Here is an 18,709-nt window from a genome sequence, read left to right on the forward strand (position 1 = left end):
TTGAACTCTGTGTTCGAGGGTAGCTTGTACGGCACATCCATGCAGTCCCTGACTCTGGTGATCTGGGGCACCTGTCGAACCCTCAACGGGCCAGGCTTCGAACCCTTGATCAGCAAGGCCTCGAAATCGATTTCCTTCGACGGTAAGGAATCCCCGGGGGGAATATTCTGTAACGGTTCGCTAAACGGCATGGAGTCGCCAGTGGTGTGCGCCAGTCTCCCACTAGTCGTGGGCTATGTGGCCCAGTACGCGTAGCGCAGTGCAGGGCGCGCCTTTTCAGGTGGTTGCCTCGGGTAGGCGAAGAGGCGTGGGCGGTGGCTGACGGATGGAATAGTGCTACAGTAGCACCGCACTCGCCGGTTACCGCGCCGTAATTATTGCCAAGTACGCGCGTGGGGGACTCCGCGGTCGTGGGGCCCAGCTATCGTGACAGTAAAATCTACCGCATTCAATGCGGTGGATTCGGGCTGCGGCGGCGAATCCGCCCGTCTTGATGGATAAAAGCAGGGAAAGGGGGATTGTTTGAGCTCACCTAGCCACTTTGCCTTCGTCTCCTCTGCCTTCTCCGCCTCCCCTGCATCCTGAGCCCAGAGCCGAGAGCGAGAGGAGGAAGAAGGAGAGAGCGAGAGCGCACCTTAGCCCTCGTAGAGCTTGCTTCGTCGTGTTCCCCGGCAGTTCGAAGTGATGTCAGATGTTCAGGAGCCGTTGTCGTGGGGGAGGTCCACCGCCACCACGGCGGTCTTGGAGCAGCTGGTCGCCGACAGGCTGCTGCCGGTGAACATCAACTCGGAGCGTCCGGCATGGATCCCCCCGCGGCCGGAGGAGACCGAGTCGAGTCCCCCCAATGGCTACGTCGTGTGCCTCGTGCGGCTCCACGAGCGGGGATTCGGCGTCCCCGTTGGTAGATTCATGTGAGCGATGTGCGACTACTACGGAGTGGAGTTGCACAACTTCGGCCCCAACTCCATCTCGCAGGCGGCGGTCTTCGTCGCCCTCTGCGAGGGTTACCTGGGGATCGAGGCGCACTGGGATCTGTGGATCCATTTGTTCCGCGGCGAGCTCTACATCGAGAACGTGCGGGGCCAGCCAAAGAGGTTCACACGTGCCGGCAGTCTGATGCTCCACTTGCGCCGGCAGTCTGATGCTCCATAACGCCGGGTGGACCCGAGGGTGGTTTTACCTGCGCAAATTTCGGCAACCGGCTCCCGGCGTTCACCAACAAGGTGCTCCAGGAGAGGCCGGAGAAGTGGGACTGGGGGGTATCGCCCCCACCGCATCAGGCCAGGCTCGAGGTGCTCACCAATGCGTTGCGGCATCTGGCGAGGAAGGGATTGACGGCGGCGGCCGTCATCTCCAACTTTCATCGGCAGAGAGTGATTCCCCTCATGGAGAGGAGCCTGCCAATTTTCGACCTCACCCCCGAGGCCCCGTGCTCAGGCTCGAGGACGTTGTACGTGCTGCTCCCCCGTGATGTCGCTGCCCGGAGGGCAAAGAATGTGGTGGCGGAGTTCCCCGACAACCCAGACGATCTCTGGGGAATCAAGATGCGCCCCGAGACGATGTACCTTTTTGTGGTGAGTTCAAGTTTCAATTCGTTGTCGATTTGTGCTACTCCTCTCCCCACTCCTTGATTCTAAATTGGTTGTGTTTGCAAGGGGTGAGCCGCAAGGGCTACATCTCGAAGCCCCCGGTCCCGGAGGAACGCGAAGTCAACCGCCTGCACGGAGAGGCGATGAAGAAGCAGAAAGACACGGTGGAGGCGGCCGCCGCCAGGAAGAGGAAGAGGAAGGAAAAGCACGAGAAGGCGTGCAAGATTGCACACGTGGAGGGAAAGCCGCGGCCCGCCATGCCCGAATCCACCGAGGAGGAGGACTCCTTGGACGCCGAGCTCAACTTCTCAGACGACGACGAGGCGACGACAGGTGCGGGTTCCCCGCCGGTCTATCAAGGGGCTGGCGACGGGGATGTGCCAGTGATGCTGGGTGAGGCGAGGCTCACATCAGGGTCGTTGGTGGATCCGCCCCTCACGAGGACAGAGCGGACGTCGCCCACGCCGGCGGCGGCACGAAGGTCGCCCACGCTGGCAGCGGGCAGGAGATCGTCCACACCTGTGACAGGGCAGAGGTCGCCCCCGCCGGCGACGGGTTGGACGACACCCGCGCCCGCGGTGTCGACGGGCGGCGGCGGGTCCGCGGTAAGTGTGGAGACGCCCAGCTCCGGGGCCATCGCCAGGGATGCGGCCTAACTTGCGCCGACCAAGGCCCTCGAGATCGGGGCGTGCGCAACGCCGCACACAGCGCTGCAGCACCTGCCCGTAGTGGACATAGTGGCGGAGGCCGCGAAGCTCCAAGAAGCGATGGCCCGAGGGGCTCAGAAGGCCCAACAAGCTCGAGCGCCGGAGAGTGGGGGCGACGCTGGCCAGAGTGGCGTTGTAACAGCCGCTCAGGCTGACGCCGAGGGGGAGGTCGGCCGGGGCGGCGCAAATGATGCCACCCGGCCGGACGTCGAAATCGAGGATGGTCGGGGCGACGCAGATAGCACCGCCCAGCTGGTTGTAGGAGAAGAAGCTGGTGGGGGTGCGCAGGAGTGCCCCGCCAGCCAAAGAGATGTGGAGACCCTCGTCCCCGAGCCACCGAGGGCTGGGGTCGAGGGTGTCACGAAGGAGGAGTCGGGGCCAAGGGCGCCGGCAATGGAGGAAACCTGCGTCCCGGAGCCAGCAAGGGCCAGGGACGAGGGTGCTGTTGCAGCGGCGACGGCGCAGACGGCGCCGAAAAACGTGGTGCCGGTGGTGCAGCTGCCGGAGAGAATCGAGGAGTTCAGGGACTCGAGGGACATCAATCCTGCTGCTGCGGCCAGCGCTGCCGTCCGGATTGCCGAGTTCGCATCGACCTCCGAGGAGGTACTTAGCGCGGGGACGTCCGAGGGGCCCCGTCATGGGGCGATTATCCAATCCGGGGTCCCCTTGTAATTTCTCCACAGCGAGCAGTAGGAGGAAGCCGTCTGGAAGGCGTAGTTCGAGGTCGGCTCCCAGACTCAGGACCTCCTCGACCGCGCCTTGGAGCTCCATAGAACGATGGATTTCCAGATCAGCAACGTAAGAGCCTTTCCCTAGAATTGCTCGTGTTTGGTTTTGTTTTCGTATACTTTAATCACGCTCTTCCACTTGTAGCGGCTGAGGGACATTTCGCGCAAAAAGAGCGCCGAGCTGACCCGGCTGTACTCCCAAATGTGCAGGCTTGGGCAGTACAACGCCGATTTGGTGCTCCGGAATATCGACTCCAACACCCAGTTGACCAGTCTAGGAGCGCGCCAGCGCATGCTAGAGGAGGAGCTGGCGCGGACCATCAGCGAGCGCGACGCCCAGAGGGCCACGGCGGAGCAAAAGGCCCAAGAAGCCGAGGCGTAGAGTGCCGAGCTGCGGCGAGCTAGGACGGCACTCAAGCAGAAGGAGGCCGAGCTCCAGCGCAAGGAGGCCGAGCTCCAAGGCAAGGAGGCCGAGCTCCAGTGCGAGAAAGCGACCGTCGCTACGCTGACTGGGACCCTCGAGGAGAAGAGCAAAGACCTCGAGGAGAAGGAAACGGCAGTGCGTAACGCCGAGACCGCCCTCAAGGAGAAGGAGGACTCCCTGTCCGCGCACCAGGACGCCGCACGGATCCAGCAGGAGGAGGCGCAAAGGTCAATCGCGGGTAAGTACTCGAGATTTCGCTGTTGTTTGATTCTAATTTATCGCAGCTTATCTTGGTTCCTCTTATCAGAGCTGAGGCAGAAAGCGGCGGACGAGGCTGCGGCGAAGGAGGCTGTCAACACCGCGCTCATGTCGGCGCAGGCTGAATACGCTGAACTGGAGCGGACCGCTGTGAGCGTGTGTTAGGAGTTCGAGGGGCACTAATCACGCCCTGATAGGGACACGTGCGTACTGATGATGATCCGTGTCACGCAACACGTGCTAGCTGGTGGGTAGATTGGATTCCAGCCGGCTAGTGACATACTATACTAGTGCTCACATGGCCGAGGAGATCGACGACGTGCTTCGTGATGAGCGGCTAGCTAGCTAGCCGTGTGACGCGCGCGCGACGCCGTCCCTTCTCCTGACCCTGACGGCGAGCCCATTCTTCATGTGCAGTATGATGGACAGCTTGGGCTCCACGACGTGCCCCGGCACGAGCTCGACGGCGAAGTTCCACAGCACGGCCGCCGCCGCGGTCTTCATCTGCGCGAACGCCATCTCCTTGCCCAGGCACGTCCGCGGCCCGGCGTTGAAGGAGATGAACTTGTACGACGGCTCGTACCGCAGCCTCCTCTTCGTCGTCGTCGTCCCCGCCGCCTCGCCGCTGGTGACGAGCCACCTCTCGGGCCGGAACTCGGCGCAGTCCTTGCCCCACACGCCCTCCATCCTGCCCATGGAGTAGCTGAACACCAGCACCTTGTCGCCCGCCTTCATCTCCTTCCCGCTCGGCAGCACGTCGTCGGCGACCACCGCCTTGTGCTCGAACGGGACCGACGGGTACAGCCTCAGGCACTCGCACAGGGCGGCGTGCAGGTACACCAGGTTGCCCAGCTCGCTCGCGTCGAAGCTCACCATGCCGCCGCCGCTGGCCGCGTCCTTCCGCGAGGCGGCGACGGGCGCGAGCTCGTCCAGTAGTTTCTGTTCGACGCGAGGGTTCTTGGAGATGAGGTAGAAGAACCACGACAGCGCCGCGCCCGTCGTGTCGCGGCCGGCGAGCAAGAGGTTCACCGTCGTGTCACGCAGGAACACGTCATCGTTGTCGCTCGAGTCATCCTCGTTGCAGATGAAGGACGACAGCAGGTCGGCCGAGTCGATGATGCCTTGCTCGAGCTTGTCGGCCCGGCGTTTCGCGACGGTGCCGGCGACGAAGCGGTCGATCGTCCTCCGAGCGGCGGCCATCTTCTTCTCCTGGCCCACCTCCAGCCTGCTCATCAGCTTCCAGCACGCCATGGGCGTGATGTGCCGGAGGAAAAGCGTCTCCAGCGCGTCGTCCATGGCGCGCGCGAAGGGAACCACGGGCAGGCCGATCGCCAGGCACCCAGGGTCGACGCCGAACACGAGGGTGCACGTCATGTCGAAGGTGAGCCTCAGGAACACGTCGTGCAGGTCGCACGGAGCTCCCTCGTCGGCGGCGTGGGCGAGGAAAGGCAGGAGGCTCCTCTCCACCTTGTCGCGGCTGCACCGCGCCGTGAAGGCCCGGAAGCGTGGGACGGCCATGAGCATCTGGGCCTTCACCCGCTGGCGGCGCCACGACTCCCCGTCGGCGTTGAAGATGCCGCCGCCGAGCACGTCGAAGATCACGGCGAACTCGTCGCCCTTAGGGTAGTTGGCGAAGTTGGACGTGAAGATGTGGCGCACGTTGGAGGGGTCGCAGGTGATGAAGTAGCGCAAGCCGGTGAGCCCCCCGCGGGCTTCGAAGTTGTGGCTCGTGCCGGTGAGGATGCCGGTGGCCCAGTCGTGGAAGTGGTGGATGTTGGCGATCAGGCCGGGGAGATGCCCCACCATCGGCCATTCGGTCGGCTCCAGGGGGCTCGTTTTCTTGGATTGCAGGTGGTGGTAGTACAGGATGAGGAAGCAGAGGACAGGGAGCAGCTCTACGAACAGGAGCAACGGATCCATGCTTGGGCCCCTGGGGAGAGACGATGGATCGATTGGAGGTCGGGTCGTGGTGCAACAAGGCTATTTGTAGTAAGCGATGAGTTGTGAGGAAGGTGAGATGTCTGCTATCAAGTGACAGTATCTTTTGTCTTTTGCTTCTTCCTGGGATCCAAATGGAGAATCCACCATCCAAATATGCTTTGAGATTGATGTGTAATCTTTTCTAGCGAACAGAACATTGGGCTTGTTGGTTAATTTGAACTTCTTCTTTTTTTGACGAACTTAATTTGAACTTCTATAAAATTGCATCAATCTCGAGGTATATTATTGTACGTCGTTCGCTTGTAATTGCAAGATCTACGTTCGACCCAATTGCAAAAGTCTGGAGCAGAGCAAGTCTTTTTTTTTATACATATTTTTCTGATTGCCATAGATAGATCTATGGAATTATGGATGGATGGAGTTTCACCAATACTCTCCATCTATTGTCAATCTCAGAAGAAAATATCTATAAGGAATGATTCCTGATGGTGTTTCTTTTACAAAAGCAGCTTTCACATATGGTCAGAAGAAACTGTAATCGAAGTACTAAATTATTGCATGATGTGTACTAAAAATGTAATAAACTTTTTCTTTATTTCACATGTATTCAAACTTATTCCTTGAAAGTGGCATTAACATTGATTGTTTTCCAAAAGGCATACACTTTTGACAATTCAATAAGATCCTAAGAAATGTTCGTCAACATTAAGATTTAGTATCAGCTAGTACCTCAAAGGCATTTACAAGGGTAAGGTATGTGTAACCATCATGGAAAGCTACTGCCTAGCTAGTGGACAAGTATGGAAAAGCGTGGCAACAAGAATCTTTTCATTAGGAAATTTGACCGACTATTATAAGCTAATAAGGATTTTTTTTACTTCATTTGCTGATTGATCGATGAAGTGTTAGAAGTACAAACTGTTATTTTTAAATAAAAAGGCAGACAAGAAAGGTGACGGGTTTGGTATATTATACGGCACAGAAAACGTTGTTAGTGGCTCGTTCGTGAAGCTAATTCATGAAGAAAATGCATTCTGATCGAACCAGTGGATCAGAGCAAAGCACGTCAGCCGATCAAATGGTTTAAAGAAGGACCTACTAGGAGTACTTACTATCCCAGCCGTGATATAATAATTAAAATATAAAGAGCGAAAGAGCAGAAGAGATCACAAAGGATAATGCGGAAATCAAATCAGGCAACAGAAAACATGTTGTTGCCAGGACCATTGGCTTATCTGTGGGGCGAATGTTGGTTGGTTGATCCGTGGACCCAGTACTCCCTTATCTGCGACTTCCAAATAAATAAAAGGGATCACATGAATTTATTGTGGAGTGTACAAATCTGAGATCTGTTCTCGTGGTGTGGTGTTGGCAAAACAACTGATCTCGACAAGTGCACAAGTGCTGGTGGCCTGGTAGGTGCTGGCGCGCAGACGCAGTACGCAGAATCTTGTCACCGCGTACCTCTCTTCTGAGAGTACCTCCAAAACTTTCTAAATTTCAATCTCTAAATTATCATTTGGAGAAGTCGAGGACGACAGCAGTAGGAACCATCTCTCTGTTCAGCGTTCGTGATCGGTCCGATACTTGTCTGCAGTGGTCCTCCATAATATTGGTTGTCGTGCCCATCTCAACCGGGTTCTTAGGCCAATTTCAGTGGAAGTGTTATAGAAGTGTCGTTAACATTAAATTTGCTAATATGTATCAATAGTATGAGAAGAGAGGAGTATCATGAACGCTGATGACACTCCACTGACACGGTTCTCAAATTTCCAGTCTTAGTAACTGTGTCGATGATACTCCCACTAAGACTGGTCTTATATGTGTGGCGCTGACAGAAGGGGCCTACTATCCTTAATGGTATTAGTGCCCCCTATCAGGGCGTGATTAGGGGAAGTTGGACTAGGTCAGATCAATCCAACACTAAGTTCTAACTGGGACACCAATCCTCCTCCGGCTCCAGGTCACCTTGCTCAGTTGTTTGATGCAAAGCTAGCTTCTCCAGGCACGCAGTTGCTCAGTTGCAGAACTTGCGGTGGCGATTCCACACCGCGCTAGCTTAGCTAGCGGCCGGCTAGCCCCCGTGCGTGGCACGCGAGCGAGCGACAGGGACTCGGCACCGCTTGGCGTCTCATGGTCCTGTCCCGGGCCGAAAGACCCACGCCGCCTAACGCGTCATGGGTCTCGCACGCTAACCAACAAAACGAACACGCTTGGGCGGCTTGGCTCCCTGTCCTCCCTGCTGCTAGCTAGCCGCCGCCCGGGTGCCGAGCACGCACGCCCCGCCGCGGGGGGCTCGGCGGATCGGTACGCCCCAACCGCTCAGATCACGAAATGCAAGCTAGCTAGCTCGAGGGTCCAAATCTTGTAACAAAAAATTGATTCAAAATAATGGGAGAAGCGAGAACGTACGTGCGTGTCGTGCGTACACGTAACACCAGCTTTCAGTTCGTTCTAGTAGATAAGCAAAGACGACACATCGAGGGAACGTAGTACACGGTACACGTACGTACACAACCGAGAGTACGTACATACGTGTCAGCTAACGTACACCGACTGGTGGTCATGATTGAGCACGTACTAGGAAGGACTATGATCCATCTCAGCCCATCATCAGGAATTCAGGATTCAGGCAAGCTGCTGCGCCGCCGGAGCCTGGCGCCTTCTCCTCACGGTGGCCATGAACCCGTTCTTCATGTGGAGTATGATGGACAGCTTGGGCTCCACGACGTGCCCGGGCACGGCCTCCACCTCGAAGTTCCACAGCACGGCGGCCGCCGCGGCCTTGAGCTGCACGAACGCCATGTCCTTGCCGAGGCAGGTGCGGGGACCCGAGTTGAAGGACATGAACCGGTACGACGGCACGTACCGCGCCCGACCGTCCTCCTCCACCCACCGCTCCGGCCGGAACTCCCGGCAGTCGCCGCCCCACACATCCTCCATCCGCCCCATCGCGTACACCCACACCAGCACCTTGTCGCCGGCCGCCACCTCGTGCCCGCTCGGCAGCACGTCGCCGGCCGCCGCCTCCTTCAGCTCCTGCGGCACCGGCGGGTACAGCCGGAGCGACTCACACAGCGCCGCGTGCAGGTACGGCAGCCGCCCCAGCTCGTCCGGGTCGAAGGTCGCCATGCCGTCGCCGCCGGGGGTGCTGGAGGCGCCGCCCTTCACGGACTCCAGCTCCTGCAGGATCCTGGCCACCACGCGCGGGTGCTGCGTCAGGAGGTAGAAGAACCAGGACAGAGCCGACCCCGTCGTGTCGCGCCCGGCCAGCATCAGGTTGATGGTCGTGTCGCGCAGGAACGCGTCCACGGTGGTGGTGCCCGCGCCCTCGTTCTCGTCGTCGTCGTCGTTGATGTAGGAGGAGAGCAGGTCCGCCGAGCCCTCGATGCCGGCGCCCCTCTCCCGCTTCTCGGCCCGCCGCCTTGCGATCGTGTCGGCGACGAACTGGTCGATGGTGCGCCGCGCCGTCGCCATCGTCCGCTCGTGCCCGATCCCCAGCCGCCTCGCCAGCTTCCACCACGTCATCGGGACGACGTGGCGGAGCAGGAGCCCGTGCATCGCGTCGTCCATGGCGCGCGCGAACGGCACCTCCGGCAGGCCCACGGACAGGCACCCCGGGTCCACGCCGAACACCAGCGTCGTCGTCGTGTCGAAGGTCAGCCGGAGGAACACGTCCTGCAGGTCGAACGCCTCCCCGGTGCCGGCGAAGTGAGCCAGCAGCGGGAGCAGGGCGGTGCCGACCTTGTCGCGGCTGTACCGGGACACGAACGCCCGGAACGGGGCGCCGGACATGAGCAGCTGCGCCTTGGCGCGCTGGCGGCGCCACGACTCGCCGTCGGCGTTGAAGATGCCGCCGCCGAGGATGTCGAAGATCTCCTCGAAGTCGGGGCCCTTGGGGTAGTTGGCGAAGTTGGAGGTGAAGACGTGGCGGACGTTGGCCGGGTCGGCGGTGACCAAGAACTGCATGCCGGAGCGCGGCGGGCCCGTGAAGAGGAAGTTGAGGGGGCTGGCGACGAGGATGGAGGTGATCCACTCGTGGAGGTGGTGGAGGTTGGCGAGGAGGCCCGGGAGCATGCCCGCAAAAGGCCAGTCCAGAGGGATCACAGGGTTCTTCCGCTTCGAACTGATGTGGTAGTAGTAGAAGACCGCGAAGCAGAGCAAGGAGAGGGAGAGCTCGAGGAAGGAGAACCAAGGCGCCGCCATTGGTTGCCTGATCTTGCCTATGCTGCTGCTGCAGTGCAGAAGGTCAGTAGTGGAGAGATGTGAGAAGTGCTACTGTACCAGTGGCTAGCACGGACGTGTGCCACAGGCCACAGGCCTTTTAATACCAGGGAAGATGAGGTGAGATTGAGAAATAGGTGAGGCCTGGATATAGTTCATAGTTGGTGCCTTTTTGTGTTACACCAATGCAATCTGCATGCGTGCACGCATGTGAAAGAAAATTCTACTTCTACGACGAGAAGTTGATTGCTTTCTGTCAGAGTGTCACCATCACACTTCAACTGTTGTCTACAGAAGTGTACCCCTTTGCCCGCGTGCCATTCCAAAACTAGCTAGCGAGGATCACGAGGGCCGGCCGGCCCGGTGCTCTCTCGCTCGATCGTTCTGGTGGTAGCTACCGCCATGGCGTGTGAAGGATCCATCATCGGGGAAGACGATGAGCTCAATCATGGACGCCGTGGCCAGAGCCACCCAAACAAGCAAGTGATGATTGATAGCCATATGCGTCCGTGAATCATCGGTCGTCGCTCGCCACAGACGGGAATTGGTTGCGCCGTCTTTTCCAATCCAACGCATGCCCCGGCGGCCCCCTTCTTGCTCGCTAGCTCTTACTATCTTGCTAGCTCTGCTTGCTAGCTAGGAGTAGGCAGCGGCATCACGTACAGGAGTAGCAGTTCTTGCTGTAGTGGGGCGATAACGTGAGATCCTGGTGGCCAGATGATGCCAGAGACGTGGCGCCTTGTGAATCGTTCGGCCATACAGCTGCGCTGCGTCGGCCTCGGCGGCCGGTATGGGCTGCCATGTCTCTGGTGGGGCTCAACAATATAATTGGAGTTTTTTTATCACACGTGTACATAAGTTCCCATCTTTGTTGGTAACATTTTTTATGAGTGGCTAACAGTTTTAGTAGAGCTTATCAGCATTTTTTTTCTCGAGTGATAGGATAGTTTTTTAATTAAGCATATTATTACTTTTGTCTGTCCCAACAGTTTTGACAACTCTTATCTTATTATTACTAATTGGAGGCTCTTTTTGAAGTCTCCAGGTGAAGCCACCTACGATCCTAGGTGGACAGTCTAAAAAATAGAGAAATCCTACAAATTCTCAAAAAAATCAGAAACATTCGGCCATCGATTTGGCAACTCTAATCGTTATAGCCGTTTGATCTGTTATCTTTTTAAATAAATTACTCACCTTTACCATTATGAAAATAGACTAAAGTAACTCCCTAAACATGTATCTAAATTACCCACCTTTGTCATTATGAAAATAGACTAAAGTAACCCCTAAACATGTATCTAAATTACTCACCTCTGCCATTATAAAAATTAATCTAAGGTAACCCCCCAATCTTCATGTAAATTACACACTTATGCCATTATAAAATAATATCAAATAACCTTCTAAATTTTCATATATATTATCCAATGATAACATAATAAAAAGTTAAAATGAACCCAAAATCTGAAACAAAATTATGTTATTAGAATAAAAACTTAAAGCACATTAATATAAAATTCTAAATTACCATTCCTATCATTATTAATATATTATTTATGTTATTATTTATATAAACATACTAACCATAATGTGTTTGTCACCATATATTCATGTATAAGAGAAGAGATAAGAATACCATTTTTTATGTTGTCCACATACCAATGATAAATATGTATCTTTACAGTACTGGATTAGAATATTTAATTAGTTAAAGAGAGTATAAGATAGATAATTATTAGATATCTCTAACTAGTTCCTGCGGGAGCACGGCTTGATAGACTAGTTCGATCGAAACAGCGTCGTCGTTCCTAGCAAGCTAGCATGATCTAGTCAACCAGATCGAGAGCAAATTTCAGGAGATGTGAGTCAGTGGTTCCATATATATTGCTCAGACGTTGTTTTTCAATGCTTCAAAACGTTCAATTTCGACTTTGCAACCCGGCCGTCGCCTCAAGATTATTAGATTATTCTTTTGACACTTGAAAAATTTGTTAACTCACTTCCTTTCGGTACGAGCTAGTAGTGGTTATGACTAGCTAGTGACTGTTTTTCAGTACATGTTGTGAAATGAATTGATTATCTGTTTCGAAAAAAAATGACTATCTCGAATATGCATGATATCGTACGTAGCTAGTAGTACCTGTCCAAATCACCAGTTCTAGCTCAATCTTAATGCAAGTATGCAACTCCAAACGGATTGCGCAGACCGCAGAAGCAGTTGTTACTATATTAATACAAGAACGGCAAAACTCTTGCCGGTTTCTTTTTTTTTTAAAAAAAAGAAGAAGCAGCAGCAGTCGCTAGCAAAATTAAAGCAGCGTACTGCGGACGTAGCTGCTAGCTCGTCGTAGGGCCATGCATGTGCTGATTGGGAAGAACCAGATTGTTCCCATGGGATCGCTCCGATCTCCTGGGACCCGAAGCCACGGCCAGGCAATCTGTACCTGCATATGCTGCCTGCACACGATCATCTTATGGCCTTTCTGCAGCACTGCTGTGTATCAGCAGTGATCATGCTGTTGCCCATAAACATTTTTTTGTGTGCTGCATTGGTAAGTTTTACCAGGTTTTACACGCACACGCAGTACCTTCGCCATGCCTTCCCGGCCGGCGGCCTGTGCAGCTGTGCTTCACATGGATGATGCGTGCAGTAGTGGACCGACGATGAGACGAGGTGTGTGGCCCCCCGCGCGCGCTCCTGATAGATCTTATCTTCACGTACTGTGCACTACAGAATCTGCCCGTACAATTAGTCCACACGGATCACCAAACTGATCGACCAAGGCCTTGTTTAGATCCAAAATACAAAATACAAAATTTTTATAAATCACTTACATGGTGTATTAAATATAGTCAAAAAATAAATCGCATTACACAAATAGACTGTAAATCGCGAGACGAATCTAATGAGCCTAATTATGACGTGATTAGATACTAAATTGCTATAGTAATACTACAGTAAACATGCTCTGATGATGGATTAATTACGCTCATTAGATTCGTCTCGTAGTTTACAGACGAGATCTGTAATTAGTTTTGTGATTAGTCTACATTTAATACTTCAAATATTGAAGATTCCCTTCCAAAAACACAAAAAATGTAAAATGTAAAGTGATCTAAACACACCCCAAATGGATCGCTGGTTAATTATATTTTGGTTATTTGTACTTACTCTTTTCTTTTTTTGGCGAGAATACTCTTTGCTCCTTTTATCCCAAAATAAATACATTTCTAAAGTTCAAAATTTATTCTAAAATAAGTGCACATTTATGAATATGACGACCTAACTCTAATTGTCATTTTCTACTTTCTCTCCTCCCAAAGTGCAATAATTATATCTTTATAGGAATATATATATGTAATTTCTCACTAGCATCAATCTCCGTACCCAAACTCTAGAAGCGCATTTTGTAACACCTAGATGTTAATCAACTCTAATTAAGTTTAATCAGGGAGCATTGGTATTGAACCTAAATACTAAACCATAAGTTAGAAATCTCCTGTCAGTTTAGGTCAGACCGGTCTAACCGGTCGGGGCAACCGGTCTGATCGGTTGATCCCGATTCAATCGTTTTGGATCCCACAACATTTAAATCATTCTCTCTCTCTTCCTCACCTGTACACTCGACCTCACCAGCTCTCTCACTCACTCTCCCCGAGCTCTTCCCTTCCCAAGCCCTAGGTTCTTCAATCCGTCCTCTTCCTTTGATTCTAAGGCCGGGGAAAGGATCAAATCCGCGTGGTGGATCATCTTCTCCTCGATTCCCTCCCTGGGGTGCCTGGGATTCGAGTTCTTCGTGCAAGAAGGAGCCCCTTCATGGTATTAAGGCTTGTGTGGGTCGATCTCCTTTTCTAGATGGTCTTAGGTGATTCTCTCTGGTCAAAAACGTCCAAGTGCATGTCTGAACTAAAGCCTAGAAAGGATTTCGAAGTTGTGGGCTAGTTGACTCATCCAATGTATTTTATCTAGGGTTGGGTGAACCCATCCTTCTAGGAGGTTTTAGTCGATTTCCTTGGGTCAAGATTGTCTACATGCATCTCTGAATTAGGGCCTAGAAAGGATATGAAAACGATGGGCTACTTTAGCTACGACATAGGTTCCAGTTTTTGCTCTGGGTAAGACCGGTCTGACCGGTCGGAGTTAGTTTGTAAGAATTAAAATATAGAAAACAATTAGTAGTTAGTTTGTATAATGATTAAGAATCACTAAATAAATAGTTTAGATCAAATGCAAATAATAAATCCTAAATTTGAATTATAAACGGGCCTACAAGTTCTCAAACATTTAATGTTCAATTAATTAATAAATAGTTAAATTTAGAATTTCAATTAATAAACTTAGTAGTTAATTTGTATATGAATTTTAAACAAAGTGTTAAAAGAAGCCATCACATTCGCCAAGATGATTTAAAAATTACCATATTAATTAAAAAAAGAAAAAAATTGATGTGTTAGCCACGAAGAACCTTAGCCGAATAGTAGCATATTCTACATAATTGGAAGATAGAAAAGTTGCTAAGAAGTGATTTAGATATGGAGAATGATGAGCGGATGAGAGTCTCTAAACATGAAAAACACATAGATAACTAGCCTAATAAAATTAGAAGCATAACGATGACTGCATGGTGGTGCATCCATATCATAGCCACGACATAATATTAGCCTTATCACCAAGTTGATGATTGCTCTAACATGGATTGCATTGTCTCTATTACCAAAGCATGACGATCATCACTAGCGACACCAAGAAAGACTGAGATGGTGATGTTTTGCTACATAATATTGTCATTTGATGATGACCGAGAGCTAAAAATATTTATAAGAGAAGAAGGCACGATAGATGATACAACCATTATGGAGCGATGATGCGAGATGTAGAACAAAACAACTTGAAAATTGATGTTTGAGATGCACGCCCGTTGATAGCAAGCCAAATGTAGTGTTCAAAAGTAATAGCGTGCACCATCATTGATGTATCTTCGGTTACCATAGTATAGCGGACAAAGGTTCTTGGAATCATTATGGAGATAACTATACCTAAGATAATATGAGAGCATGCATTACGAGGGCTATATCAACGGGTGATTCGAGGATAATGAAAAGAAAGTATATTATACTTTTATTGGTATCTGGATTAAACCACTTACCTAAATCTTCTTCTACAAATTTTGGAGTAATTTATTTATCATGCACCATAACTAGAACATTCAAGAAAAATCATACATCACAAGTATTTTTTAAAAGTAATATTGATGTCAAAATAAAATATATAAATATTTAGTTACTTCAGTAAATACCCAAAAGATGTATTTCTATATAAAGCATTCTTTTTTTTCTAAATTATAATCTGAAAACACACCACAAAATATAATAAAAAAAATAAAGATGTACCTGTGTGTCTGGACCATGATCATTAGAACAAGACAATCACAAGGATACAACTAAACAAAACTATTTGCATTCAACTTTTCTAATATAAGAAAATCTAAAAGTTTAGAGAAAAAACTAGATACCCGCGCAAATTGCGCGGGGCACCTTGCTAGTTATACAATAGCGCTAGGGTCGTCAATTTGCCCACTAGCACTAGCTAGTTTCATGGAAATGGGGTAGATAGTGACGGGACGAGGCGCTTGTTGTGGAAATTCTTGCGAACCAATGGCTAGTGCTAGCGTGTTAATGGATCGACCCGTCGATCGACAATTTCAGCACGCCAACAAGTCACTTCGAATCCAGGGATGAGGGCATGAGGCCACATCAACCTTCGAAATATGGGCAAAAGCTTATCTGGACGGAGCTAGGAGTGGTATCTATCTGAGATCCGCTGAGGAGCTCTCAGCCTCTCACAGTGGCGGAGCCGGGAAGTGTTTTTTTTTTCATTATTAGGGGGCCAATCATATAAATTTCTATAAAAATTTAATTAAAATTCAAATTTGTAGTGTTAATTTAGAGATCAGAGGGGGCTAGGCCCCTGTCCGCCCCCCTCCCTCCGCCCCTGGCCTCTCAGTCAGATTGGTCGCATCGCATCAACCCGCCCTAAAACTAGCTAGCTAGTGTCACGACGAACACCTAGCGAGTACCGTTGCCCATGCAGTCGTCGCGTTCACTGATGAAGAAACGGAAAAGGAAACGAGCTAGTCCCTGGGTCACGGGCTCGAACTTCCTGTGGTGTGGTGTGGTGTGGTATCAGTATCACAGGCCAGCACGACACCACAGCCAGCTCGCATTGTTTCTTTCAACGAATAATCTTGGGATCGTCTGACGACACACAACAGTGGAGCCGTACGTGGCATCTAGAGGTGATAAAGAGTTCAAAATTTTGAACTAAAAAATATAAGAACTGAACTCTAAAAAAACCGAACTGTAATTTTATATAATTTTAAACTAAATAATTAAAAAAATTATTAGGCTGTGAAAAGCCTACCGTGACCCATTACCACCGCTAGGGCATCGAGTCGCTGTGAACGGACGGACACCGACAGACCCGGCCCGGCGGCCGGCGCGCGCACCACCACCCACAGGCGCGGGCACAGCACAGCGGGCGTGGTTTGGCAGCGACCGGGCGATAGCCGAAGCGTCTCTGTTCGGCTGACGCCGGCGCTCCGCTCGCTCGGCTCCGAGAAGAAACGACGCGGCGGAAGACGACCGACAGGCACGGCGGAGCAGCCGGCCAGCTCAGCTCTTGGGTCGCCGTGGGAGTGGCGGGAGAGGGACTAGACGACCTCGCGGCAACAGGCTGGGGCGTCGCTGTCAGTGGCCTCCGTATTATTGAGAGGGAGAGCCACGTGGGATCGAAAGATACGTTCCGATGGAGATGCCACTGCCATCAGCATCGACCGGTAGAGTGACTGACGGGCTGTTTGCTTAAACTTTAGATCATGTAATATCAAAAAGAATTTTAGTATTTAAAATTATCAAATGAAGTTTAATTACAAAACTAATTGCAGAATTCTGAGGCTGAACTGCGAGACAAATCTAATGAAGTATATCAAAACTAGTAGATGGTTACTGTAGTATTATTGTAGCAAATCATGAATTAAATAGGCACGCTAGATTCGTCTTGCAAATTAAAAAAATTACAAATAAATTTTATTTGATACTCTAAATAATAAAAAAATGGATGTGATAAAAGTAAAAAAATCTGCCGGAAAGAAACAGCCCGAGAGAGCAGTAGCTCCTCGATCTGTGGTTAGTCTGGTGACACTAGTCACTCATCAGCACCGTACTGTCTGACGGGACGATACATGTAACGCAGACGGGACGCGTCAGCAGAAGCTGGACAAGTCCACGTCTGACGACTTCGCAAGAAAAGGAAAAGAATCGAAAATTGCGACAGAAGAAGAGATATGAGCTTCGCTCGACACAAATTGCTCGTCAGAAAATGGATGGAATTACGTGCGCTAGCGAGGTACTCATGGGCCTCTTTCTCTTCAGGCGTCTTCTTGCCGATTTTTTTTTTTGTGGACTGTCTTCTTGCCGAGCTGGGCTGAGCTAGAGGCCCATTTTTAAGTGTGCCAAGTTCTGCCTCTTCTCCACTTGAAGGAAGAAAAAAGGGCTGTTGGAACTAGTCGGGCTGACTGAAGTTCGATAGGTCCAACAGTTTTTCTTTGAACATTTGCGATACTACAGACTTCTTTAAACGAGATAATCCAGCACGTATGTTTCTACTTCCTACACGATGACGAATCAACTACCAACATGGTCAATACTATTATCGAGCTTCCTAGCCGGCGACGACGTGTCGATCCCTCCCACGGCCGACCACCACTCGCCCGCGCCCCCCGCCGCTACGGACCCGCGCTTGATACCGTCTCGACACATGACGCGCCCCGCTCCGACTGGCTCCACTGCCCGCCCCGGCGCCGGATCTCCCGTCCCGTCGCCGCGATCGGAGAATATGTCCGCCGGATCGGCACCCTCCGCCCCGGTGTCTGGTGTGCCCTGCCCCCGCCTCCTCACTCGGCTCACTCCTGAGCCGGCCCCTTGCAGCACCGCCGTGCCCCGCTCGCACCCGGACACCGCACGTTCCGGGGTGCGGTCAAAGCAGCGTACGCCGCCGGTACGCACCGGGACCGATCGATCGAGCCGGCCACGCGCTCGACGGAATCGCCGGTCGCGCCGTGCACCGCCAAAGCGGGGACACCCGTAGCGCGCCGCGGATCGCGCTGCCGCGGCCCGCGGCCGCCGCTTTATCTCGCAACTTGCGTTCCGCCGCCCCCGCCGCCAGGCATTTTTTGCCTTGGCCGGCCGTGCGCGCGCGCTACTTGCCGCCGTGCAACCCCCGGTGACTGTGCAGGCTACGGCGCTAGGACGCGGGCGGCGATTTGGCCTAGCCTTCCTTCAATTCCTCTCCCTGCAAGCGTGCAGGGGGGTCGAGAGATAGATTCCGGCAGGCAGGGGGGGTGGTGCCCTAAACCCTCAGCTTTCTTGGCCTTTGGGGCTCCCTTTTCCCGGGACTGATGGATGGGCATTAGTTCCGTTTCGGTGGGTTCTAGCAGCTCAGCTGTAGCCCTTTCTTGTGTGCGTCAAGCTTCCGAGCGCCGACCGATGCCTTTGTTCTCGCGGTGCCCTGCGGAGGCGAGAACGCGCCCTGGGAGGGGCCTGGTCTGTCCCTCTGTCCCTCTGTCCCTGTCCCCTCTTCCCCTATCTCCCCCCACTAGGGACTTCGTGGGTACTACTACTACGAAACTTTGCATCTGTCTGCCCGAACGATTTCTTTTTTCAGCTAGCGGCGGTCGTTTTTATATGGTAATTTCGGCAGACGCATTTTTTGACATTGTTCCTTCTTCAATTCCGAAGCACGGCAACGATCTGGCCGACGGGAATGGAGATGCTCTTGCA

At 52.2% G+C, this 18,709-nt stretch overlaps 3 protein-coding genes across 4 annotated transcripts; 1 reads left to right on the forward strand and 2 right to left on the reverse strand.

Moving 5' to 3' along the window:
- The first annotated feature begins 2,356 nt into the window (after window positions 1-2,356).
- LOC120648271 lies at window positions 2,357-3,406 on the forward strand. Its single transcript, XM_039924996.1, has 2 exons — window positions 2,357-2,899; window positions 3,170-3,406. The coding sequence occupies exons 1-2, from the start codon at window positions 2,357-2,359 to the stop codon at window positions 3,404-3,406; spliced, it is 780 nt and encodes a 259-aa protein (XP_039780930.1).
- Window positions 3,407-3,783: 377 nt separating this feature from the next.
- On the reverse strand, window positions 3,784-5,831 carry LOC120647361 (noroxomaritidine synthase-like). 2 transcript variants are annotated; one of them, XM_039924127.1, is made up of 2 exons: window positions 5,447-5,831; window positions 3,784-5,407 (listed from the first exon to the last, which is right to left on the reverse strand). In XM_039924127.1, exons 1-2 carry the CDS (start codon window positions 5,624-5,626, stop codon window positions 4,052-4,054), a joined length of 1,536 nt encoding a protein of 511 aa, XP_039780061.1. In that variant the 5' UTR covers window positions 5,627-5,831; the 3' UTR covers window positions 3,784-4,051. The 2 variants fall into 2 exon arrangements, with proteins under 2 accessions (XP_039780061.1, XP_039780060.1); XM_039924126.1 differs by having other exon boundaries at window positions 3,784-5,831.
- A 2,181-nt stretch (window positions 5,832-8,012) lies between these two features.
- LOC120647362 (alkane hydroxylase MAH1-like) lies at window positions 8,013-10,082 on the reverse strand. Its single transcript, XM_039924128.1, has one exon. The coding sequence runs from the start codon at window positions 9,851-9,853 to the stop codon at window positions 8,276-8,278; it is 1,578 nt and encodes a 525-aa protein (XP_039780062.1). The 5' UTR covers window positions 9,854-10,082; the 3' UTR covers window positions 8,013-8,275.
- Between the last annotated feature and the right edge of the window lie 8,627 nt (window positions 10,083-18,709).

This window comes from Panicum virgatum, chromosome 9K, assembly GCF_016808335.1.
Source record: "Panicum virgatum strain AP13 chromosome 9K, P.virgatum_v5, whole genome shotgun sequence".
In the NCBI taxonomy this organism is placed as follows: Eukaryota; Viridiplantae; Streptophyta; class Magnoliopsida; order Poales; family Poaceae; genus Panicum; species Panicum virgatum.

Excerpts from the sequence above, each read along its gene's own strand:
- LOC120648271 (XM_039924996.1), top strand. The coding sequence starts at position 2,357 with ATGGCCCGAGGGGCTCAGAAGGCCCAACAAGCTCGAGCGCCGGAGAGT. Across the intron at positions 2,900-3,169 it reads TCGCATCGACCTCCGAGGAG|CGGCTGAGGGACATTTCGCG; the intron begins GTACTTAGCGCG and ends TTCCACTTGTAG.
- LOC120647361 (XM_039924126.1), bottom strand. The coding sequence starts at position 5,626 with ATGGATCCGTTGCTCCTGTTCGTAGAGCTGCTCCCTGTCCTCTGCTTC.
- LOC120647362 (XM_039924128.1), bottom strand. The coding sequence starts at position 9,853 with ATGGCGGCGCCTTGGTTCTCCTTCCTCGAGCTCTCCCTCTCCTTGCTC.